Source organism: Ixodes scapularis, unplaced genomic scaffold, assembly GCF_016920785.2.
Source record: "Ixodes scapularis isolate PalLabHiFi unplaced genomic scaffold, ASM1692078v2 PGA_scaffold4__175_contigs__length_147842914, whole genome shotgun sequence".
Lineage (NCBI taxonomy): Eukaryota > Metazoa > Arthropoda > Arachnida > Ixodida > Ixodidae > Ixodes > Ixodes scapularis.
Window position 1 is genome coordinate 78,260,400 of NW_024609879.1, and position 27,277 is coordinate 78,287,676.

The following is a 27,277-nucleotide window of genomic DNA, read 5'->3' on the forward strand; positions in this document are numbered from 1 at the left end:
TAAAATAAATAAAATGTTTCTAACCACTTAACGATGGAAGAATAGACGCTTTACACACGCGCCAAATTGAGCCGCCATAGCCGCCCTTCTCTTGTCTTACCGAGGTGCCGAGCCACTGAAGCGGGCGTTGACGAGTCTCCACAAGGGCCTATGCTGGGGAGAAGGACACAGCAGCACTTAAAGTGACAATAACCTGGCCTGCTGTGGCAATGGTGAAGTGAAGCGAACGGAATAAAAGGAAACAAAAATTGAAGGTCAGTTATGGCGGCGCCCATGCACAGCTGCTGCAAAGCGTCTATACAATGAATGAATCTCCCCATACCGTGATGCATGCAGGAAACTTTAGACTTTTTGCACGTGTGACAACCTCGCTGGTGCTCTCCGTGCGTCAAGTGACTATGCGTGCGCTGAGCACGAGACTGCGCACACCGTCTCGTTCACTGCTGCTCGTCATGTGAACTAAAGTTATGGCAGCGCCATGCATGCCGCAAACGCTTGGAGAGATTGGTCTATTGCTAGCTTAAGTTGCTTCCGCACGGCATTAGCAGTGTCGCATCCCTACGCTACTGTTTCCACATTTCGAGTTTCTCTGCTTTAGTGTATGACGATCATTGTACTTCCGCAGAGCAAAGCGCAGCCTCATCAACAGGAAAGCTGAAACAAATTTTTGTGCAACCTCATTACAGTTCGGGAGATGCTCTCCTAAAAAATCACAAAGCACCAGCGCAGTTATGCCTGGTTCGTCAGCAGTACCATTTACAATGTTCGATTAGTATGCTCGAAAGACAACCTAACACGTGTCCAACAAGGCAAAAACAGGTGTCGACACCATGAACAGTGCGTTTGACTCATTAGGTCTTCGGCAAGACTTCAACTGAATCGGTTCCTGTGCTTCGTGTTCTGAGGGCATGTTAGTGCAGCTTTGCACCTGGCACAAAGATTTTTTTTTAATTTTGTGCAGACGGCTTTTACAGTATACCCACAAAGGTACTGCAGCGAGAGTTGATCGGTCGACTTCAGCCCACTTGTTGAATTGGTAGCAATACGGTCGTCGACGGGCTGAGCTAACATCTGAGACTGAGCATCTTCGTAAGGCAACTCCCACTCAGATACCTCTAGGACGACGACGTCTTGCAGCACCTCTTCCGGCTCAGCCTACACTTTAGAAATAATGCCCGCCAGACAATGATAGGTGTCGATCTCATAGGTCCTTGTGTGGCATAGTTGAAAAAACTGACAGTTTAATTGTACGCAAAGCAGTTTTAAACTGCACAGGTCGCGGCACGGTATTTTTTGTTTGCCTAACGACATTAAAAAGGTTCTCAGGTGCGTTTTGAGAGAACCGACTGAGGTACAAGTACCTAAAACCATTCTCTTTAAAGTAAAGTTTTGAATGGATGGAGCCGTAGTTGTGATGAGGACACCAATTTGTACAGGTTTCCGCGCTGGCTTCTTACCTGATCCTTGGGTTGTGAGTCGTTTCAAGAGGTCCCGCGCTTCAGACAAGAACTCAACGGCGTCGTCATGTTTCCCAGCGTCAATCTCACTCATCACCAGGCTCATCTTGCGCGATAGTAATAGGCGGAACCACTTAAAAATGGTTTTCGAAACCACGCTGTCGTTGTAGCTCAGAGGACATCTAGCCCTCATTCACGAGCGCCCGTATTGCCGACCCTGTGCTATGGTTTATCACACCCAGGGCCGAAGCAACGCTCATTTTTTTCATAATGGCGGTGACCAAGATGCCTGTCCTTAGGTGGAGTGCCAACTTCAACTCGCTTGTTCCATCCCTTGGGGCCACCTCTCGGACATAGTTGATCGACACCTGCATAGCAAAATGTTCAGAGAAGCAAGGGGAGCGCACGAGTGGTATTCAACTACACTTATACTATCAGATGACTATTTGAGCACAAGTGGTGACTGATGATGATTGACAAGAATCCAAATTTACCTTGTTTGATGGAAGGTTGTGCTTCTGTACCATCTCGTGCGGAATGACGACAGTGTGTTCTCGCACAAGATAATCTCTTAGGTTTTTGAGGATTTGCAGTGCATCTGCTAGGAAGTACGACTCTCGGTCAGACCCGCTGGTACACGGAGGTTAAGAGTAGACTGAGGTCTTACCAAGATTAGTGGCAGTAATGCCATGTTCCCTCCAAAGGCCCAGGTTCCCTTGGCCATGTCCGTCATGATGGCATCAATGGTAAGGCCAATTGACTCGCACTTTTTGATGAGGTCGAATGTGAGGTTCTTCACTTGAGCCGAGCAACTGGATGTCCATGTAAAAATGATTCACATCAAGAGGCTTTTAGCATCAATGTTGGCTACTACTTTTATTTATCCCCTTTTGTCTCAAATATAAAAAGGTAAACCTTGCCTCCTTTTCATTGGATTTATTAGTGACATAGTTTATTAGTGAGAAATACTGCCATGTTGTATTTAAAGATACCATTAGCATGTAAATAATCATAAACGGTAGGTATTTTGTTAAAATATGTGGCTACCTGTAAACTCTTACGCAACAGTTTGCTTTTATCGTGACGACATTCCTCGAAGCATGTTTTGCAGGTTCATCACTGGAGACGGATCCTGGAGCCAGTGGGGCAGTGATCTTTCCGATGACTTTCTTCTAGGATGAGTCATAGTTTTTGCCCGGGGTTATCTGCATCTCATAATCATAAGAGCAGCAGGCCATTCCACAGGCTGCTTTGAGGCAAGATTGGCGTTACAGGCCGACGACTAAGGTGGAGATTCTGCAAAGCAGATCCTTCTCACCATGGCGGAGCAGGAAACAGGCAACGGTGGACAGTGTAGAAAGGGGGAGAGAAGGAAGCGGGGAAAAAGTGGAAAGCGCGGACTCTTTTTCGGTTTTTAAGCGACAAAAAAAGCCCCGTCAGGACACCTGCATACGATAAAAAAAATTCAAATTACATTCCGACACTAATCACACAAAATAAACTGTATGTAACATTTGCCAAAATGAGATTTTTTTTCCTGCGACTAATTTGTGCAATGTAGAACATCGGAGACGTTTTGGTAAGAACGTTCTGCTTTACAAACAATGCATTCTTTACATTGCATATGACAAACAACATATCTGGTTACCAGGTTTGAACTTGACATCCTCTATCCTCCGCTGGAATGTACGAACACTTGGCAGTGGCACCACATTCTTACTGATGCACAAATAGCCTTTGTTCCCACACGCACAACGTAGCTTCATGGCCAATTGGATAGACTTGTCCGACAAACGCCCACCTCGCAAGCCATGCTTGTGTATGCCCTCCACCTGAATAGTAGCAAAAGGAGCATAAACACGATATCCGCATTAGAAGAGCAAACACAAAACACAAACTCCGAATGACCGCTCAGTGCATAATATTAATTGGGGCACACATTTCACCAAAGTTATTTCTCCAACATGCAGTACTTTTTTATTAAATGTTTTGTACAGCACTAAGAGGAGAGAAGGAAAAAAGGTGCTCTACTTGCCTGAGCAAACCAGACATGTTGCGAGAATACTGAGGGACAGGGGTTCTGTCGCTGACAATTACTGGCGACCATATAGAGAAAGCAAATTGCATCTACTGCAGCAGACATATTAAACATCAGAATTAGTTATAAGCATGTACCTGACCAGCTGCTAGGAGCATTCGGTAGCCGTTCAGAAGGATTTTTCTTTCTTTCTGAAGCGTGCTGGATCGACTTTCTGCATTTTGTAGTTTTATATCAAGTTCTTTATTCCGATCTTTATGAATTAGGCAAACTGAAACAAAAGTAAACACCGATGTGAATATTTATGACACAAAATACCTCATCTTAACATGCACAAAAGAATTGTATCAAACATATTAACATAAAAATGTTTTACACAGTTCCGCCAAGTTGTAATTTGAAGATTTCCTACATCCAGCGACTGCACACAAAGGTTTGTTGCTCATGGCCGAGCTTCGAGCCTGCAAGTACGAATAAACTATTTAGACTAAGCAAAATATTTACATTAACTTTCAATGCCGCAGATGATAAATTGAGCCAATGCTGTACACGAGCTTCACTAGAGTCCTAAACATGCGTCCGGCAATAGTGCTGAACGAATGCACGTCGCCATGACGCGCCTTTCGATGAAACAAAAACAACAGTGGTAGGCATCTCGTAAGTTGGAAGTGACTCACACTCATGACCATTGAGAACTACAGTGAATTCAAGAAACTGGATTGATGTCACTTACCTTCAGCCATTGCCCTGTTTGCTTCATTGCTCACGGCCGAGTTCCCAGGCCGCAAGTTTGCGTCACCTGTTTGGACAAAGCACACACACACATCATTTGAGTAAATGCATGCTTCAGCTCGCACAATTTTCGTGGACACACTTTTACCGAATGTCGGTAGATTGCAACAACGCACTGTACATTAAAGTATTACCCAGAGACAACCTACGAGCTGCCGCCAGCGCCTATCATCGATTCTCAATGAGACGGAGTCAATACACTCGGCAAAAGATGCCATACACTCTCATTTGCTTTGTGGTCGAGCCATTGAAGATTGTTAAAGCCTTGCAGCATGGGGGCATGGCTCCTCAAAATTAGGCATCTCTTGAGTAAGAAGTGGCTGACACAGATAACTCGTACGGTGAATCCATGAGACTGGATTGATGTCCCTTACCTTCAGCAATTGCCGAGGTTGCTTCTTTGCTCACGGTTGGGTTCCCGGGCTGCATGTCTGCGCCACATGTTCGGACGATAACCACACAATCATATCATTTGTGTAAATGTATGCTTCAGCTCGGCACAATTTCCGAAGAGAAACGTTACTAAATGATTACCGAATGTAATAAGGGCTGTGCATCTAGTTCATATATTGCTCAGAGACGACCTGCGAGCTGCTGCCACCGGCTATTATCAATTCTGAATGGGACCGAGCTAATACACTCGGCAAAAGATGCCTTATACCATCATTTCCTTTGTGATCGAGATATTGAATATCGCTAACGCCTAGCAACATAAGGGCCATGGCTCCTTAAACACAGGCATCTATCTCTTGAACACAAATTGACTTACACTGCTCACCACCGTCAACTTTTACGGTAAATTCAAGAGGCTGGATTGATGTCGCTTACCATCCGCCATTGTTGAGGCCGCTTCGTCGACCACTGCTTGATTCCCGCGCTGCATGTCTGCGTCACCTGTTTAAACAAAGTACACGCGCCCACCATTTGCGTGAATGTATCCTTCAGCTCGCACACTTTCCGAGGAGAAACGTTAATACAAAAGAACTACAAAATGCAATAAGTGCGGTACATCTTTTTCCCGTATCGCTCAGAGACGACCTGAGAGCTGCTGCCACCGTCTATAATTAATTCTGAATGGGACGGAGCCAATGCATTAGAAAAAAACATGCCGTACAACAATTTTCTTTGTGGCGAGTCATTGATAATTGTTAACGCCTAGCAGCATGACGGCCTTGGCTCCTCAACCACTGGCATCTGTTGAGTAAGGTGAGACTGACGCTGCTAAGTACTCAAAATTTCTACGGTGAATTAAGAGACTGGATTGATTTTACCTACCTTTAGACATCGCCAAGACTGCTTCGCCGCTCACAGCCCAGCTAGCCCAGGCTTCATATTTGCGTCACCTGTTTGAACAAAACATGCGATTACATCATTTGTGCAAACGCATGCTTCGACTCGCACTATTTCTGAGGACAAACTCTCACAAAATAACAGAATACGAAAAGAGCTAACACCTCATTTGACTATCGCTCGGTACTTCAGTGCCACCTACATTCCATCAATGTGACTTAATGTGGTATTTCGATACTCGTATGCTTTGCAAGAATTAGTTGTTTTTGAACATGTCAACAATTCTCGTCCTGCCGAAAACTTGCCACTAGTGCCTCCACGAAGACATGCCTTCTGGAAATATTGACAAATCTATTTATGTATTAAGCATGTTGGCATACTAGGCATAAATCAATTAAAACGTAACCAAATATGTCTTAGTTTTTTCCTGCTTATCACAGCTTCCGAACTACTGCAGTGGCTAATTCCAAAAGAGCAAGACAGAAAGGACCTTACTAAGACACAAAAAAGTTTGCTGAAATCGGCTCAGTAACGCAAGAGCTCTGTCATTGTACTGCTTGTTTTAAAATGTCCTTAATATTTTTCTTAAATATGACCCTAAAACCGTAGCGATCTAGGATAAGCAATAAGAAACAAAAGAAACCCCCACAGTAGTAATAAACACATCTTACACGCAAAATGACCTACGTGCGAACCAAAATAAACAGTTCCTGGAAAGAAACTCACGTGTTTTCAGGTATTCTTATTAATCTCCCGGAAGGCGAAAATTTGATACGCGATGCAAACACCTCTACCAAAAGCGCAGAACGAACGAACGGCAATAATCACTATCGAAGGAGGAGTAAGTAGAGAGTTCAAACTCAACCTGTACTTACATCGCATAGTCCTTTGTCGGGGAGGCCTCCTTGCATGCGTCCGCGGTTTCAAGTGAGCGAAAAGCGGCGGCACGGCGTTCGGTTTTAGGTTTCGTTTTCTGTCTGCTCGGTGTCTTTCAAAGGCGTCTGATGTAAAATGATCCCGTCGGTTGAAGGGGAATTAACACCAAGGTCGATTGAAGTCCACGTATGGCTCACCTCGGAGAGTGGTGCATGCCCCGACGGCGAGAAGTTCTTGCGGCTTATTTTCCGTAACCATTCTTTCAGTCGAGCGATGTCTCACTTGCCCGATGACCACTCTAAGAAAAAGCTTACCTTCTTCGCAACGGCTGCTACACATGCCGGCGCAACACACTGGCATCTCGACAACTTTCTGCCGCAAAACGGGAGCCCGGTGTGCAGCGGTGCAATCGCCTGGTTGCACAGGAATCGTAATAGCGACGTTGGGGAAGCAGCGAGCGGCCGTGAAGCCAATTTGCACTGCGTGATTTCTGTCGACCTATCAGAAAGCAGCGTTGTTGGTTTCCCACCACATCAAAGAATGGCGCTACTTTCCTCCATACTTGTGCTCGTTACTTGAAAAATGTAATGGATTACATTTAGACATTACCGAGCCGCATATGTGATAGATTACAAATTACTTTCGCTGAAAAGTAACGGAATACTTAACTCGTTACGTTACAAATTACTTTCACGTTACTTTTAAAGCGCAGCTCTTAGGGGCCTGTTCCCGGCTTGAGCGGCGTCGCCGTCGCCGTCGCCGTCGGCGTAACCAAGGTCACCCCAAGGTCACTTGACCCCCGAGGTCATCCCAAGGTCACGTGACCCCTCCCCAAGGGTCACGTGACACCCAAGGTCACGTGACTCCCCAAGTTCACCCCAAGGTCACGTGACCCCTCCCCATTGTCACGTGACCCCCAAGGTCACGTGACACCGAAAGTCACGTGGCTCCCCAAGTCACGTGACCCCAGGGTAACGTGACCCCCAAGGTCACGTGACACCCAAAGTCACTTGGCTCCCCAAGTCACGTGACCCCCAGGGTCACGTGACCCCCGATGACGTCATCAGTGACGTCACTGATGACGTCACCGGCATCCGCATCGTCATTGTTATCATCACAGATGACGTCATCAGTGACGTCACTGAGGACGTCACCGGCATCCGCATCGTCATCGTCATCATCACTGATGATGTCACCGGCATCCGCATCGTCATCGTCATCATCGCTGATGACGTCATCAGTGACGTCACTGATGACGTCACCGGCATCCGCATCGTGATTGTCATCATCACTGACGACGTCACCGGCATCCGCATCGTCATCGTCATCATCACTGATGACGTCATTGATATCCGCATCGTCATCGTTACTGATGACGTCATCGGCATCGGCATCGTCACGTGACCCCCCTAGGTCACGTGACCCCCACCCAAGGTCACTTGACCCCCCTCAGTACCCTTCCCTCCTCCTCCTCAAGAGCTGCGCTCTAATTCGGCGTTACAGGGAGTTGTAAACGGCTTTCACTTTTAGAGCGCAGCTCTTAGGGGCCCGTTCCCGGCTTGAGCGGCGTCGGCGTCGCCGTCGGCGTCGCCGTCGCCGTTGGCGTCGCCGTCGCCGTCGCCGTCGCCGTTGGCGTCGCCGTCGGCGTCGGCGTCGGCGTCGGCGTAACCAAGGTCACCCCAAGGTTACGTGGCCCCCAAGGTCACGTGGCCCCCAAGGTCATCCCAAGGTCACGTGGCCCCCAAGGTCACCCCAAGTCACGTGACCCCCCCCGAAGTCACGTGACTTCCCTGAAGTCACGTGACCCCCCCCCGAAGTCACGTGACACCCCCAGGTCACGTGACCTCCCCGATGACGTCACCGGCATCCGCATCGTCATCATCACTGATGACGTCATCGGTGACGTCACTGATGACGTCATCGGTGATGATGACGATGACGATGCGGATGCCGGTGACGTCACTGATGACGTCATCAGTGGTGATGACGATGACGATGCGGATGCCGGTGACGTCATCAGTGACTTCACTGATGACGTCATCAGTGATGATGACGATGCGGACGCCGGTGAGGTCATCAGTGACGTCACTGAAGACGTCATCAGTGATGATGACGATGACGATGCGGATGCCGGTGACCTCATCAGTGACGATGACGTCATCGGGGAGGTCACGTGACCTCGGCGGGGGTCACGTGACCTGGGGGTGTCACGTGACTTCGGGGGGCATCCGCATCGTCATCATCACAGATGACGTCATCAGTGACGTCACTGATGACGTCACCGACATCCGCATCGTCATCATCGCTGATGACGTCATCGGAGTCCGCATCGTCATCGTCACTGATGACGTCATCAGTGACGTCACTGATGACATCATCGGCATGGTCACGTGACTCCCCAAGGTCACGTGACCCCCCCCCCCCCCGGGTCACTTCACCCCCCAGTACCCTTCCCTCCTCCTCCTCAAGAGCTGCTCTCTAATTCGGTGTTACAGGGAGTTGTAAACGGCTTTCACTTTTTTTCTGTACACTTATCCAGAAAACAAAGAAAACATTTTATGATATTTTTCAAGCACATTTTCTGCAGCACTACTTTCCATTTCTCATATGCCCGTATTATGGTAGTTCTTCTAAAATAAAATATTTTATTTAAGAGAAAGAGTGTAGGTGCACTTCGTTCACCTGTAAACTGACAAGGCACCGAGATCTGTAACCACACCTGCCATCCCGCTAGCTTACGGCCTCGGGAAATGATCCCTGGAATTGTGCAGACAGAGCTAGCGGCGCGCATGTTCAGTAAGTGCGTCTATTTTCAATACGAGATTTGAAGTTAAAGAAGCGATCTAAGAAAGATCCCGAATGACTCGGGTGTTTCGCCTGTTATTAAAAAGAAAAGAAAAACTTGGTTGTAGCGTTACAATGTATAGCCCATGCAGGATACAGGTGTCCCAGCTTACCTTGATGTGTTTCCTTAGATTAGAGTTTGTGTTTCTTGCTGATGACAATATGTGTATATGTTTGTTTTTTGGGCAAGCAAAGTATGCACTTAAACTCTAGGTTTCCGTTCTCCTTAATGCCCTGAATTTTGAACATCTGATTAAGAGATGGCTATGGAAACGACGGACTCCATGACCAAAAACTCGACCATTCAGAGAAAAAGTGGTGGTTACGGGTTATCGATCGCTCATCCCCCCAGTTCTCACTTTCACACCAATATTCCTGAAGGCGAGGGGACGGGTGGGCAGAGAGAGCGAGAGAAGCGGTGTCTATCGGTCTCAAAAAACAATAGAAGCTCACACCACTTTTACGCGTTCTCTCTCTCTGCCAGCACCCCTTAGATGGCCTAACCCCCGCCGCCCCCCCCCCCCCCCCCCGCCCCTTTATGTTGACAGTTGACTGTCAGGGGAGACCACCCTGCTCAGCACAGACTCCCAAGTGCAAAAACAAGTCGTCCGTCTTGCCGAAGACGCCGCCGGCATCCAAGGGATCCTAGCCGCCGTCTGAGGAGGAGATAGAAGGGGGCCCCTTAGCGGGTGAACGACTCTTACTGCATCTCTTGGCGCAATAAGCGTTGGTCTGGCTGACTGACTGACTGAAAAGTGAGGATTGGACTCGATCACGATGCCCAGACAAGTAAACAAAAAAAAAGTATCGTACGGACCCTCGAAGACGATGCTCTCAGCCTTGCATCGGGCGCCTTTCAGCCGTGCCTCAAGAGCGTGCTCGAATACAGTAGTGCACATCAAAGTGAAAGCGAATTCGACCCTCTCGCGCGAAGCTACATCGTCTGTTACGCGAGTCGTGAACCTGCGAATCGAGGGGGTACGGAGCCGCGTTTGATGTCTCTGCTGGTGGCGGGAGACGTCGATGAATTTTTATCAGGTGAAACGGTGTAAACCTCAAAACCAAATAAACACGAAGAGCTTTCTACTCCCAGGGAGAGGAAGAAAAACACGATGGAAGGCGACGGACACCCTACTCGGCGTTGGCTTGATCTTTGTCTTTCGAATATTTGAACGTGCTTGCCCGTTTTTCTATTGGTTCTAGTGACCGGTCATAAAAACAATTGTGTTTTTTTTTTCGGCTATTCTCCCTTCGTGCTATCTTTTATTTTGTTGAACTTGATTTCTTTATGTTGATGAATGTTCTGCTCGTATTGCTCCAGTTACTGTATTATGCTGATATTTATAAAAAAGTAACAAATAAATAAAATCATCTGTTACCAATATTTTCTAACGAAATTACATTGGAAATTACTTCCGAAAAATAAACTGACATGGCAATTACGATATTACTCGGAAAAGTAACGGATTACTTCCCAAGTGTGCTTTCCTCCCATCTAGTGACTTCAGTCGTCACTGGCGTTGCCTCTTTGCCGCCGCCGATCCGCCTGTCCTCTCTCCCCACTCCTCGTCCTTCCCCGTGCATCCACGTCGTTTCTGTATTACCCCAGGTAGGTCGCATGACCCCTTGTATCCCACGTGGGTGCGTATGACACTCTCGTTGAGGGTACAATGTTGCGAGGCCGTGTCGAAGTTTCAGTTTCGGTTTGAGTTTATGGTAGATAAGAAGATCGCACGAAAAATAGTTTGCTTTTCATGGGGAAACTAGGCTTTTTTTGAAGTACCTTTTACATTTATATCACCCGCTATTTAAACATTTCCGAAATTCAGCGCAGTTGCCCTTTAGCTGATCAACTGCGTCCAGAGATGCCAACGTGGGGAAAGTTGCTCGACGCACCCACTCTCTAGTAAAAACACCGCCGATATGTCAAAAAGATGGATAATCTGAAATACCATCTGTACTTGAGATCTATTACAACGGAGTAATTGACACGTCACGTGAAGGGTACTACATCTTCTTAGAATATAAATGTCTTTTTTTTAAGTTCTATTGTTTAGTTTATGGATTACCTTCTATTCAATTGGGGACCAGCGCCGCTTAATTGTGGTGACATTTACTCGGGCAGAAAACTTCAATGTTTCCAGACCAGCCAGTAGCGTATCTGTGAAGAGAGGTCCAGCAACCGCTTTTAAAGGACAAGTTCGCAATACTGGGTTATCTTTGTTATCTAGCACCGGTAAGAGCGGTGCACAACTTGGTGCTGTGTCAGCGCGAGGCTCATAGTCACGGTCTCACCCATCGCAGCCACCCCCAGAAGATGTGTCAACTTTATTCTTCTCCCTGAATTGTCGTACGTGAGGTGGCAAAGCCAGCAAACCGACCTTTATACCGGTGCCCGTTTAATGTCACGCCCGAGGCCTATGCTTCATTTCACTCAGCGTCCGACCGCAGTCTGATCCGATGGAGGCAATAAGGCAGTGCCAAAAAGTGCATGATAATGGCGCTCGTCGTCTTTACGTCTTTGCTCTTCACGGCTAAAACATTCACGCACAGTGAGCCTGCTTTAATTGCGCCCGTTTTGTCAATGTTTGATAGAATTGGCCGGGAGAGCAAACGCACAAAGATGACAAGCGCCGTGACGATGCACTTTTTGGCATGGCTTGAATTTGCTTCATCGCAATTTAGCGTCGGCCTGGTCCGACTTGGTGAGAAAGGAAGTACACCAACCCTACAATAAACCAATCCGGCCAATCATGTCCCTCGCGGGAAACACTAAATCACGGCTCTGTTTCGCGTTCTTATGCGTGTGTTACTCTCTATCGATGCAACCACGCGGAACGATGTGCCATGACATTGCGTTTTATATGTCTGTGCCTTTGTTTTTGGGCTGCAACTAGCGTTTGACTTTGGTCGGACTTGAACAGAGAAGGTCTACAGGAAACCTTCGTTGGACCTGCCCTCCCACGGCCGCCTTTTTTGAATGCGGGTATTTTATGCGTTTGCAGTGCCTTCGGATGCCGTAGCATGTCTAAAAAATCCCACACTGCACCATTTGAGTTAATAAAAGTCACAGGGTCTCTTATATTATCCCTAAGACGAATCGAAGGCGAAATATCAAGCGCCAATTCATTAAAGACAGACATGATTTTTATAATTCACTTCGATCCCTCCTAATTTGCTTTGTCATCCTTCTTAATTTCATTGCCTCTAGCTCACCTGAGGGGTCACTTAAACCTGATGGCGAACCTCTTAAGACAGCGCTCTCAGACGACTCACCTTTGGCGCCTTTTCATTGGCTGTATGCGTCGGTGTATGCGTCGGTGTTGGTGTATGCGTCGGTGTGTGTGTGACTGTGTGTATGTGGCGTAGGTGAAAAATCAGGGAGGAAAATCAGTCAATTGTCTAGGCGCACTGGGCGCTTTTGTCCCGGCGACAGCGAACCTCCGAAAACGGCGCGCTCTCTGATGACGCACTTTTGGCGCAATTTCATTGGTACCTTTCATTTTGGTACATTTCGTGTCGCCGACGTGTTTTCGCTTAAGGACTTTGAAGGTCGGCTGAACGATCAGAGATATCAGGCTATCGTCTTATTAAATATACTGATACGAGTGCGCCATGTGCGCAGTGTATAATGATAAGTAAAGAAGCAGTGCACATTACACAAACGTCTGAAATTGAGTAACATATGGGCACATGCAATGATATGTAGGCTGCTACCAAGAGCGGTAGCAGCCGACATTTAATCAAATTGGTCTATTCAACGCGCCTAACCAGTGCCTCCTATATAGGTTATATTATGCCTGTCAGCTCCGAGCACTGGCAAGCGGAAGGGAGAGGGCAAATAGTACGTGTGGTTGCCGTGCGATGGAGCCACCTAGGCGTACAAACCTGCCATGTAGTGAAGCCAACCATCTTTTCCTTAGGAGTTTCAATGATGTCGCCCAGCAGCACCGAAAGCAAGAAATGCAAATGTTCTTGACTGACAGCTCGGGACCAGCTCGCCACGGAATATTACTTCTTGTTTTCCCACTTTTTCACCCCCCCCCCCCCCCCCCCCCCCCGACTCGGCGCCAACTATTTCTATGCGCGCGATTCAAGGTGACCGCCAAAGCCCCAAACTGCCGCCAAAGCAGACGGTCAAGCGGCCACGCGTTCGCGCTGCAGAAGCGAAGCCTGGCCGTGCTTGTTCCGTAGTTTCGACTTTTGTCTCAGCGGAACTCGTTTTAATTAGGGCGGTCACATCCAGAAGAGCGTTCGGCATGTTGTTAAAAGAACACATATATGATATATCTTCAATAATAAGGTAAATACAACATGCTAGAAAACTAGACAAAACGAATGTCCGCCAGGCGGCGCTACCTAGCTGTACGTGCCTGTGGTGAGGTGAAGCATCGGGCCTGGACATGTCTTGGAGAGAAGCTGACAGGCATAGTCTAACTTATATAGGAGGCACTGGCCTAACATTTATTTTTAGCTCGATTAGGAAAGGCGGTATTCTTTCACATTTACCTCAGTTTGTTTTCTAGATGACATGTTCCGAAGGTCTTTGGGTTCCTAGGGTCTCTGGGTCACGAATACCTTCGGGTTACGAAGGTCTTAGGATAGTTGCATTTTGACCCGAAAGCACGGTTTTAAACGAAGGCAGATGTACGAGCCCACGAACCGCCCATATTTCAGTGTTATCCACTCCTCGATCGGGGTCAAGTGTTTTGTGGGCAGCGCACAAAAATACGAGCAGAAAGGAGGTGAGGAAACGCCGATCGTCCACACGCGTCTCTGCCTCTCCTCTCGCTTTCCTGCTCGTTACGTGACAAGGCTACGCTTGCGCACTTGCGACTAATCTAACTGAGAGACGTCCGTCATTCAATTGCAGACGTTCTTTATAATTTCAGTTCCTGCTTCGTTTAAATCTATGCTCTCCAGTGCTCTGTCGTAAAATACTTTAAAATCTATTCAGAAAAAGAAAACCTTTCAATTTCATGTTGCTGACTGAGCATGCAGACTGAGCATGCGCAATAAGAACTGTGCCCTGCACTCTGCAGCACTTCACGCTCGATGGGCATTTCCTTATTTGCGATCAACGCTGTCCGTGAGCTTGCAACCAATTCATTTTTTATTATTCGCAGTGGCGTGCGTGGTTATATCTTCTGCCTGTAAAGACATTCCTGAATCGGCTCCACTGCTACGCAAAGCTAATTTCCAGTACATTTCACCTCTGCCAGATATTTTGTATGTTTTGATTGTATCCGTTCGCCATTAAACCTTCCGCCCCTTTCGCGAATCCAGTAGTCGTTTAACTTTATGTCAACTCCGCATCTTGCCATTCGTGCATCAGCGTCTGTGTTCCGCTGCTTTTTGGGTGATTCCCATTTTAGTTACTAACATACTTTTTTTGTGTATGTGTTTTTTCAATAGTTTGTATACGTGTATTCATGTGATCACAACCCGGAAACGAGAAGGCATCATCATGCTGAAGAGAGAGCTCCTCTGGAAATATTAAAATAAGATTTTACTTGTTGTTTCTCGAGTCCGTGGATTTCTGTTCTTTGTTCGAATGGCCACCGGACCACAAGTACCGTTAACAGGTATATCTGCAGGTTGTGTGATTATAATTGGAAGGCATTTATAAAACGAAATGGTTGTCGTAAAAGCCGCATTCATTCGGTTTTTGTGCGTAATTTATACCTCAAGGGGATGTAATCTATTAGGCTAATCCTCACGGTCAAATATTTACCTATAATTTAAGTTTATCTTGTTGTTTTTTTTTTAAGTTGCGAGACAAATTGTACAGGTTCAATAAAAGAAATGAAAACTTACTGAGCGTCATACAAACCCTCTAGATCAGTGAATAATAATAAAAAAAGCTTTAAGCAAATATGAAGGGCGGAGGTGAATAAATGTGTATTATTAGGCAAGCAGCGCTTCTCAGAGATGGACAATTGATTATGTACTAACTAGCCTGACTCTATACTTGCACAAAGAGACTATTGACTATCCGCTGATCGGGCAGACTATGTAAGCTTTTGCTTGCATTTTGAATTATTGAAATTTGATATTATCTATGAGATGCCTTCCCAAGCGTGACATTCATTAAGTGTTGGTGTGAATTGTTTTGTCTGCAATAAACGTTTGAACTCACGACCGGCAAAACCAGGAGGCATAGATAAAAATTACACATTGCGCAAGTCTCTACGGTTCTACCTTGACATCATGCACTGGGCGTTTATTTTTTACCGAAAATGCTAAGCTACTGCTCATCCCGTTACATCGACGGCAGCTCCCGTCATGAAGCTACTCTTCGGACTGCACATGAACGCGATCGTCTCGGATATTTCCTCAGGCCTTGCCCTGCGCTTGAACATCGCTGACTTGTCGAAAGAGGCCACCTTTTCTTCGGGTAGGTTGGTGAGCATAGGCGTATCGACGGGACCCGGCAGAATGGCATTGACACGGATGCCCTTAGTGGCCACTTCGAGGGCCACTGCCTTCGTGAGGGAGACGACGCCGCCCTTGGAGGCGGAATAGGAAGGGAGTTCAGCAGAGCCAATTGTCGCGAGGTCACTCGCGATGTTCACGATGGTGCCGTCCGTGACGTCGTTAGCCAGCATGTGCCTCACCGACGCTCGGTTTATCAAGAACGTTCCCTGTAAGTGAGAGAAAAAAAAAAACGTTGAAGCGTCATCAGAAAGGGAATGGGCGTCAGAGGTTAAAAAGAAAGTCCGTGACTACGAGGCCCAACAATGGCTCTGAGACGCAAAAACAAAGTCGACGCTCCAAGTGTACCTGACCCACAAAACAACCATCGCATCGGAAGCACTGCTGTACGACAACAGCCTGGGCAGCCGCTTGTTCTCTGAGGCGCGCGCAGGGGCCCTCCGGACACTAGTTTACAGACGCCGGTTTAATGCTACGGTGACCTCGAGCGCATGTCGGGTCTGCGGAGGCTACGATGAAACGGTGGAGCACGTTGTGCTAGATTGTGCGGGACTTCAGCCTTCCCGGTGCCCACGCCTGCAGAGCCCCTTAGTGCTCGCAGAGGCGTTGGGCTTCACAATTACTGAAATCAAGCGCAACCAAGCAGACTACTCTGATGCACAAAGCTCTGCAGCTACGCAGATAAAAGGGCCTTCTAGCAACCGGCACTGGCTTGTAGTGGCCACTAAACGAAGACTTGAAGACTGGTGGAATAAGATCCACCTCAGGGGGCATTAAGACCTCTTCGCTCCCAGGCTTGCGCACGAACTTAGTTCGCGCTCGCCCGTTTCAAAGGGAACAAGCCGCATCCTCATCATCATCATCATCATCATCATCATAACATACACTCAGACGCCCACAGAATGAGAAGAAATGATCTAAGCACATGCCGTCTGTGTGGGTGTGTGTGCGTTTGGACGTCAAAGGTCACGTGGCCCCAAGACGTCACGCGATTTCATGATATCACTGACGTCACAGGACACGTGACCTCGTGTCCTCGCGTGACCTTAGGGTGTTATGTGACATCATGGTCTCACGTGGCATGGTAACATCATTATCCGTTCCTATGGGCTAAGGTCTAAATGGGCCATGGCCCATAAGGCACACGTAGCCCAGAGAGCATAGTTGATATATAATCTACGTGTAATATGTACCGCTGGAATTTCACGCTGGAATATAACGGTTTGCTCGTGATGATGAGCATATAAACACAGATTATTTTAAAAGCCCACTGAGTTGCTACGCGTAAAAAAAAATCTTCAGTTTGGTTATTTTTAATATTATTATAAGAGCGTCGACCCGAGTCACGGTCAGCGCCGTATCACGGAACGCTGTAGTGATATGAGAAAACAAAATGATCCCGAGTACGCACATAACGTTCATATGTGAGCGTCGTCTTCCAGGTTTTTCTGCTGAGTGCATGCGGCCCCTGTATTTTTTGCGTTGGTAGGGCTATCCATTGCAGGGGTTGTTCGCAGTCAGTGCATGCGCACAAACCACATAAACAAGCTTTGTTCTCACGCGACTATTCGGGCTAATATCGCCGCAGCGCTCCGGTATACGGCGCTGACCGGCCTGCCGTTCGGTCGACGCTCTTGTAAGGGTGGCAAGAATAAAAGAAAAAGGCAGAGGGACGTAAAACTAAAAATAAACATTTGCCGGGGCGAACCTGAGCCATACGAAAATGAAACCACGAAGAACCGTACATTTTGCAACGAAAGAGAGACTATCCTGAACCGGCCTTTTACTGCAGCTTTTAGTCGCAACTTCAACCCCATATAGAGGGAAGGGGGTAGTTTAAAAAATGGCGGAAAAAACAGGAATATGTTCCCCATGATTTTCCCGGGTGCACGCTTGCTCGCTTCTCAGTTTGCAAATATATATATATATATATATATATATATATATATATATATATATATACATATTTCTCTACAAATACAAAGCGGTCAGGGCAGAAGCACATCACAGGTTTCGGAAAAGTTGACGCGCGTTAACAAAATGAGCATGTTGATTTTAAAAGCTTCACACCAGAAGATAATTCCTATTCTGAAGCACTCGCGTCTTTCGTTGAAACCTCATAATACATTAGCACGGCGACGAGAATGATGCGGTAACAGCAGCACCAATGCCAAAAATCCCGACCACCGTCTCTTCAGCCATTGCCTCCCGCTCCTCTGAATCGTTTTTCGCTCGCGAAATGCCGACCACCGGTCTGGAGTTGCGAATATACGCTTTACGTTCAGGAACGTTTTTGAACCACGACACTCGATGACAGCTGAATAGGCTGAAAGTTTCAAGAATAGCAAATATTAATAGGAGAAAGGACCTGGTCAAATCGGAGTTGAACCGTGTTCCTCAGAGCAGCAGCTGCGTGCGTTGCCAACTACGCCATGAAAGATGCATTACACTCCCTAAAGGAAGTGGCGGCTCGTGGCTTATCATATACAAAAAAAAAATAATAATCCTGGCATCAATATGGCTCGACATATCCGCATCTAATCACGGTCACAGTTTCGCAGGGTACACGTCGTGAGAAGTTCGTGCTGGTGGTCGTTCGCCGTCAGCGTTGGTCATCGTCATTGCCTTCATAGTCCACTTCATTGCCATTTTTGTTTACCAACGTGGGTTCTTGTTGCGACTGTCACCTTCAGTCATCATCGCTGTTGCCAACTCGAAAATATAATGCCCGCTCAAGGAATATCGAAAAAGGCTACAAATCACTAAATTAACGCGCAGGTTAATAATGAGTTTTGAACATTCTTTACTCCTGCAGTTACATTCTAAGCAGTTCACTAAATAAAATAACCCTTAGAATGGACCTCTCTTGTATGACGCAGAGCGCTTCCATGAGCATAAGCATGTCCAATAAGCGTCTCGTTCTTTGACGCGCTCGTGCGCGCAAGACGCAGGGGACAACGACACGTGTACCTCGGTATCCAGAAAGCCACGTACGAGCGCAATAAGTAGAGGAGGAAGTCCCGTGTTCCCAACACCTCGTAGATCAGAAAGCATAAGTGCTGAAGCCTCTTGCGTCACTAAAGAAGGCCGCCATAGGCCGGAGATTGGACACAACTACGGCGTCTGCGTTCGGCTGAACTTTGTGTTCAATCAGTAAGAACACGAATCCCAGCACGAACGCTGACACCGCAGTCGCGTCCAATCTCTGGCATACGGTTTCCATCTTTAGTGACGCAGCAACATTTAGCACTTACTCTTTCTTATCTAGGCGGTATTGGTGTACCTCACTCTCCCGTGCACACGCGCATGCTCTTCGATGTGACGTTGAAGGGTCACGGCATGTTGTGTCCGAGCTACCGGGCATGATTCGGAGCTTGTGGATGACCATAGGTTTTGTTCGGAAAAGCAAACAACCAGAGTTCGGACAATGATGCTTCCTACTTTTCAAGCCGGCAACCCCAATGAACGGTGGTTATTTAGCTGAAAGTTTTTCAAATCAGAAATTACTTATTGTGACTGTGAAAACATAGCTTGGCGACGTCCTAATACACGAGAGCTAGAGTGCCGTGTGAATGCTTTAATATACACATTTGCCTTTGATTGGAAGGATGCGCCATAATGAGGCGAGTTTGGAAGGATTGCCTTTTTTATTTAACCGGTTGCATAAGGAGGCGTTATACGAAGAATCCCTAAAGCAGTGATCCTGATGTCGCTGAAAACGGCGTGTGAAAGAATGAGAAGGAAAAAATTAAAAATTTTTACAATCCCCTGTAACGCCGAATTAGAAAGCAGCTCATGAGGAGGAGGAGGGAAGGGTACTGAAGGGAGAAGATGGAAAGTCCCCCACTATTAACATGGATATGGATTGTCGTGTGCTTCACGCAAGTCGCAGAAAATGCATATATTTGTTGAGAGCATCGCGTGTAAATTTAGCAGGAATTTAGCGGGGCAATTTTCCCCCTAACTTTAGCGGGGAATTTTTTCCACTAGATTTAGCGGAGAAATTTTCGCTGCTAATTTAAGCGGAAAATTGTTTTCCACTAAATTTAGCGGGAAAATGTTCCGCTAAGTTTAGCGGTAAACGGTTTTCCGTAGAGTTAGTGGGGCGTTTGTCTCCGCAAAATGAAGCGGGGAAATGTTTCTCCTCTAAATTTAGCAGGAAAGGTTCTTCCGCTTGATATAGCGGGGAATTTTTTTCCCGCTAACTTAAGACGGGATTTAGCGTTATCGTCATCATCACTGATGACGTCATCAGTGATGATGACGATGACGTTGACGTCATACGATGACGTGGATGATGACGTCATCCTTATCGTCATCGTCATCGCGCGGTTATGGCGACGCCGCTCAAATCGGGAACGGGCGTCTAAGAGCTGCGCTCTAAAAATATCTAAAGAGAGCGCAGTTTTCACCGATGTTTGAAAGAGGAGAATGCAATATAGTTTCAGGAAGCCCAAGAGACGCAGGGCTTAGCTCGTTAAGCTTAAACTTCTTGCTCGGTAATTTGTTTTCGGAGTTCTTATTCGCTTATGCCGAAATCTCCTCGACTGGGGAGTGACAAGAGGAGGGTCGGCCGCTAAGTGTAATGTGATCCCCAGCTTGGAGCACCGTGAGTGAAAGCTCGCGCTGCAGAACCCAGGGATACTGTCTTCAATCCACACTTCTCCCCGTTTCGACCCGGATGAGCATCGGACGGGCGTGCGGCCTTGTATCGCTAGTGCGCTATGTACATTAAACAACGCAGGCTGGAAGTCGTACAACACTGGCTAAATATTTCGTAAACAGCGTAAGCCAGTGGCGGTATATATCGGATAGCAGAGAAACCTTACGCTGTCTAATTTGTATGGGGCTCGACACGTCTTACGTTTCTGTCGCAGTCAGTGACTACAATGAAAGAAACAACGTTAGGCTGACCCGGTGTTGTGTGAGTGCGTACGTTCCACATATTTTCGTTAGGCACTTGCATAGTTGTTGTTTTTTGCGTGAAGTTGTTACTTTTAATTTGAATAAAAACTAGTGAACGCCAAAAATGTTGCCCTAAGCTGCGCGAAGCATGGTTCATGGTATAGTGTAGCCTTACCCTTAAGTCGGTGGCAAGTACATCGTCAAAGTCTGTGTCGCTCGTCTCCTCAATGGGCCCTGGCGTTCCCAGGATGCCTGCGGAGTTCACCACGACGCTGACCTTTCTTCCTGGAAAGGAAGACTCGATCTCTCCAAACAGATTGCTGACAGCGGTCGAATTGGACACTTCCACGTATATGGCCCGGTGATCCCCGTTGTATGATTCTGTAAAACGGGTGCACACAAAGAAAACGAACGATAAGCCAGTACGCAATCAGCAGGAGGTTAGAGATATGGAATCAGCTTGAAGGACAAAGTAATAAAGTTCCACATACCCTTATATAATCGGCTCTTTAGGCGCCAAACGTTCCTTACGTGAACCTTTTCCATGCATCACATAGACGACTAGGAGCCTTATACACCTTTTTCGTTTAGCCTCGCACCAAGTTAGATTGTCTCAGTACCCGGTATGCGCTCCAAAAAAAAAAAAAAAAAAAAAAAAGAAGCAAGAGGTTACAGCCCGGAAAAAGCACAAAAAAATAAAAAAAGAAAAACAAACACAAAAACATATAGGAAGGACATAACAAGAAGGGATGACGGTTGCAATTCAAATGTTAACATGTTCTACTGGCGAGGCTAGAGGAAAGCGATTATTTCACGCATACCGGAAGTTCCAGAATGGAAGATTGCGATGTCCACGTAGGAAAGGTATATACGCCATTCACAATGCGGAGGGCTAAAACTCTGCTTATAGCCGAGAAATTGTAATGGGAAGCTTGTCTTCGTTCTGTGTGGTGAAATTTTCGGCAATATTTAAGTTGCGAATATTTATACAGCGAGTATTTAATGTGAATCAACATACTGCTATACTAGTTGAACACTGTGGAGGAACAATTTTTACAGGAGAGTACAGCACAATGCCAGGGAAGGGGTGCTGATGAATGAGGCTATCATTCCCGGCGGCCACAATAATCGTAAGAGGTATTTTATAGTCACCTCACAGGCTCAGAGAGCAAGAAGTAGTAGCGTTCCATCCGATTCTCCTCGAAAGGCGTATCTTTTGTCCGCTTTTTTTCTCTTTAGTTTTCGGGTAACACATCTTCCCATAATACTTTATATGACGCTGTTGAAGTACCGAAAGGCGGTTTATTATGTTTTATACCTCTTCACCATTTTTCAGAGTTCAGAAGAGGATTTTAATAAGCTAAGCGTGGATGGAACTACGGAAGCTATTACTCATGCACACCTTTGGGAGATGGTGGCTCGGAGAACAAATTATGGCACCCAGATGGTTCGATATACGTTGCCTAAATTGCTGAACCAGTTAGAAGAGAGTGAACTGGAATTGAATAGAATATCACCAAAACAACTTAAAGAATAGTTTATGGGCTTAGATAGGTAAATTAGCAATGATTTCATCTTTCATGAAATATTTTTTTTTTATATTTCTTCATATATATATATATATATATATATATATATATATATATATATGTATATATATATATGTGTGTGTGAGGCAGAGTAGCTTGAGAACAATGGACCGGGAAAATGTAATAAGTCAGAGATCCGTACTTGCGGAGTTGCTATGCTAGGAGTTTATTTCCTAGCATAGCAACTCCGCAAGTACGGATCTCTGACTTATATATATATATATATATATATTTATTCTTTGTTTGCTTAGTACGTATTTTGCGCTTGTATATTGTCCTCTTCTTTCACCTTGAACCATGTTTTGGTATGGAAAATCTTTTTGTATGTGTTTCTTTTTTTTTTCTCCTGTGCCTCTGCTATTTCGCCTATGTAGGAGGTCGAGGACCTTGTCAAGCTGTGCTTTACAGCTTTTTTTCTCGACATCCGCCATCAGTGTTGATGGGAAATAAACTTACTTACTTACTTACTCTCTCGGCGTCAACTATGTTCTGCTGCGTCTTCAAGGCTGGCGTCGCTTCCTCAGTGCTGCAACTCAGCCCTGCTGCGAGAGCACGTGGTTTCGTCTTGCATCTCTTTCCAACGATATCTAGCGCGAAAGAGAGGCAAAAGAAGTAACGCGCTCGCGCATGCAGCTTTGGCAGCGTTGGAACACTCTGAAAGCAGCGCCACCCTTGAAATAGCTTGAAATAGCCTAAAATAGCTTGCGCCGAGAAACGCGAATAGCTGCCGTAAGTCCGTCCTCGCTTCGATTATTGAAGACCGCTTTTGAGCGCAGAAGGAGGGTGAACAGCATAAAAATGGAAGTAAAATGATTATGATAGTAATTCAATTAATGCAAAGGTGCAGCGAGTTGGACAAGAATAAGAATGAAATCTCTCAGCCCACCTAGCTGTGTTTGGAGATTTTTGTTTGTCCTTTGTTTCTGTTATTCTTCCTCTCTAGGGATTATTGTTAAAAACATTGCACCTCATTTGCATACATTAGAAGCGGTATGTAATGTTATTCACGCGGGGATGCTGTGTAAAGCGAGAACTAGAGAAAACAACACGCAAGGGCTTACGTCTGCCGAGCGGAATCGCCTGAAACACTCCGTCTTTTCTGCCCTCTGAGGCAGTCACGTGTTACGAAGACCCTCTTGAAACTGTTTTAGCAGCCGCGATTGACAGCGGCGTTCACGAGAAAACCGCCCCTGCACGAGCAGTCGCAACCAGAGTTTTGACTTTTGATGATTAAAAAAAAAACAAAGTAAGATACAGAGCAACGTTAGCCTTGCGGTACAGAATGAGAATACAGGGATCGTTGCTGGACAAAGGTTACCTAAGGGCCACATGGAGTTTGCCATGCACACGTTACTGGAATGTACACGTTACTAAGAAAACTCAAAAAGTAACAAATTCCAGTACGCGACTCCAGGTGTTCACAGGAAACTTTTTACTTTATCTCAATTGCAAGGCACCACTTTTCGCTATTACTCGCAAAGCCATTTACGTCTCTGCATCCGTTTTGTGCTGTCTTGTTTCCTCCTCAGGCAACTACCCTTAGATTTAACTCGTTCATCATTCTCTGTAGAACACATCCGGAATTTATGTGCGGCAGCATCCGCTGTGGTTGCATTGTGGCGGCTTTCAGGGGAATTTTCTACCCTGATCGACTCAGTTTTTGTGGAGAATGCAGCAGTGATAATGTCCCAGTTCATTTCAAGACTAATCTTTTGGCTGTGAAAACCTGCACTGATAAATACTCTCCTCTGATGAATGAACAAAGACGTATATACAGGACGTTTCACGGAACCCTGGCCCAACTGTTCTTGCAAAAAGTACGCATCGAAAAAAAAGAGGAAGTTGATCTCACATCGTCTTTAGAAAATGGCTCAGCCAGAGAAAGTTGTAACGTTCGGTATAATTTCACTTTTTACTAAGAACATTTCGGACGTCACCGAAACCCAATTTATTATTCCAGTTTCAAGAAAAAGTTATCGGGCACACGAGGCATTTTACTTAGTTTCAATAACAACAGAAAAGGAGACACACAACATTAAACTTCAATTCGCGTTTAAGTTTCCGTGTTTTATCAGAACTGATATCTTTGTGAGCAGTCCCGCTAACCGCGGCGAAGGCCGCCGCATCTATCCCCTTCAATTCTCGCAGGAAGGAACGAGGTGTGATGCAAGTTGGAGAAATTAAACGCTGTACTGTTCGAATGAAATTTATAAAGTAACCTATGATTCTTGTATTCTCCACCCTTGTGCAATGATTATGTGGTGTCGCACGTTTGTTGCGCGCTTTGTCGAGATCGATCAGGACGGCTGGCGCGTGGGTGGCATTTCACAGGAAACTAAAATTAAATAAACGTTCAAATATGTAGTTTTATAAAGTACTGTGAATTAGTGGTTTTCAATTACTGTAAGCAACATATTTTTTGCGGGCTCAGTATTTCGCGATTGAGGTCAAAGCTAAATTTTTAGAATATTTCGTGGGTTCTATTTTTTTCGACGCGGTGGGATCTTAATATATATTCCAATGTGTTTACATGTTACTGGAATTGTTCGCGAAACCTATTTTTTCGTGAATTGTGGGCGATTCGGGAAATTTAGAAAAAATGAGGCCCTCGCGAAAATTAAGATGTTTACAGTATCCCAAAACTGTTCCGACTATTAAAAAAATACCTTAAACAATTACTCGTATCAAAGCGAATTCCTCATAATTTCATCATAATAGAGAATTCGTCATAAGACTTTTGTGTTACGGAACGCTAATATATTCTTAAAATATGCCCTGTGGAAGAAACAGAAGTGCGTTGAAACTACTGTTGTTATCAGTAGTTTGTGTTTAACTTTATCCACAGACCACTTTTTGAGCGGAGCATCCAAAAAAAAATGGAAATTTTCCTTTCTCGCTTTCTTGACGATGTGGGGCTGAATCACAAGTGAGCAGTCAGTGCACCGCATGACTATTTACGCTACGCAGTGGCTCATGTTACATAGAACGAAAGCGCCGTTATTGCGTAAAGTATGTTTCAGTTACTGCAGATAACCCTGCTATTGAAATGCTAATATAGCAATTCTGACGGGATTAACTTCTCTTAGACTCAAGTTTCAAGAGGCGTTTAAGAAAAAAAAAAGAAAAAAAGTATAAAAGGCAACAAGAAGAGATAGTAAAAAGAAACTCGTACACCGGATTCACACCAACGCTTACAGTATTTTTAATAAACAAGTACTATACATCGTTTCAGCTTCCGTCTTAGCGCAAACAAAGCTACGTGTGGCCGGAGCCATTCACACGCCGGCAATAGGTCACGAGATCTTGCCTGCACTTTTGCATCAGTCCGCAGCGCCGCTGGGCGTCCGCGCCGCCCGCGCTCGCCGAGTATTTTGTTTGCTAAGGGCGTATCGACGGTATCGTCTGCTACAGGTTTAAAAAGTGCCCTTTTACGTTCTGAAATTTAGTCACAGGGGATGTCAGTACGTAGGCTGGCCGCTGGCGTCTGTGTCCGAGCTTTCCACCTGCACGGCATTTCGGCATAATTTCGAGATGTAAGCACACATTGCTGGGTGCCCGATGACCCGGCAGTTGATGTTTCCTTGTATTGTCTGGATATACAAGAGATCGAGGCGCAGTCCTTTCCACCAGCTTCTCGGCGTTCGATGCGATTGGTGAATACAGGGGGGCCCTGATTTCGCCGCGTATCAGTGAATTGTAGTGGCCCGGACGCTTTTCTTGTTTACAACGCATACGCGCTACGACGCGGCCGGAGTCTCCTCCCGAATTTGAAAGTAGACATTCATCTCGACAATCTAACACTATTCTTATTTCCGCCGTTTGAAGCAAAATTATTCAGACTGTCCAGTCGGGGAATGTCGTCGGCAAGAAAGCCGGGAGGGTTGTCGCTGTAGCACGACATTCATCGGTGATTGCACCTGACGCAAGGAACACTGACGGCTAACCCTGCCGACCCAAGAGGGCTGAGAGAACTTTCCGTTACGGTGAAATGCTATGCAACTGCCACGCGATTTCCCATGTTTCGTTTCAGTTGATGAGGGAAGCTGACCAGGGAAAAGTTAGAAAATAATTTCATGCCTCTTTAATCGGATCCACTGAATCGTAGCCACGGCTTAGCTTGAACATAGAGTAAACAAAAGTATAGAAGCTAAGAAAGTTCTCGGTCCAAATTTCGCGTCGTCACAAGTCAGGCACCGTGGCCCCATTGTTTACGTCATATGACATATATTCTTGTTTGTTTAGTGTTTTAAAGCACTGCAGGGTGGTTAGTAATTTAAACGAAGAATGAAGTAAAAGGTAATAATTCACGAAAATGTTAAACAAATTAGTGACGTGTTTCTACACGACGTTAGATATTGCATGTTTTGTTGACCTTCTGTTGTTGTGCATTTTGAAATGCTGAAACAAGAAAAGTGTAAGTTGCTAACGTGTATGGTTAATCAAGGCTCTAAAGAACACGTGGCGGCTTAATGGAGGAGTAAGTAAATCGACGAACCTCGCAGCATCTCTAAGGTCTCATTCGCGCCCGTTCTGTTCCTGTCTGCCACGACGACTGTGGCGCCCTCCCGTGCGAGCACCATGCAGACGCTCCTGCCGATTCCACTCGCGCCCCCGGTGACGAGGGCCAAGCGGCCGCCGAGTCCCAGAGACTGGCACGCGGTCTGAGCACCTGGAGAGCCAGGGTCGTCCCTTTCGCCGTCGGCCTGGTAGAACGCAATACCTAGAAGCGGGAAAAAAAATTGTTAAGCTTCTTACGTATATATTCGTGGCAAGATTACACTACTCGATATTTATTCTGACCCTACCGTATTCACTTATTGGATAAATGGTTCCCTGATTGAGCACATTGCCGGGTCTTTTTTATGAACTGGGGGCCAGGAAGCTAGATTTATTTTACATAACAGCACTATATACGAGAGTTGCTTACACGTCATTTTCGTGCATCTGCTAAATCCCAGTCTAAAGCAATCACGCACACAGCATACGCCGTGATATGGTGCTTTTCTCCGAGGGTGAATGGGTTAGCCGGGCATAGCAGACGCACAATTACG

At 46.1% G+C, this 27,277-nt stretch overlaps 1 protein-coding gene across 1 annotated transcript; it reads right to left on the bottom strand.

Annotated features, from left to right (window-relative positions):
• Positions 1-15,551: 15,551 nt before the first annotated feature.
• On the bottom strand, positions 15,552-27,160 carry LOC120837207 ((3R)-3-hydroxyacyl-CoA dehydrogenase-like). Its single transcript, XM_040206448.1, has 4 exons — positions 27,154-27,160; positions 26,722-26,946; positions 20,813-21,018; positions 15,552-15,941 (listed from the first exon to the last, which is right to left on the bottom strand). Exons 1-4 carry the CDS (start codon positions 27,158-27,160, stop codon positions 15,552-15,554), a joined length of 828 nt encoding a protein of 275 aa, XP_040062382.1.
• Positions 27,161-27,277: the final 117 nt, after the last annotated feature.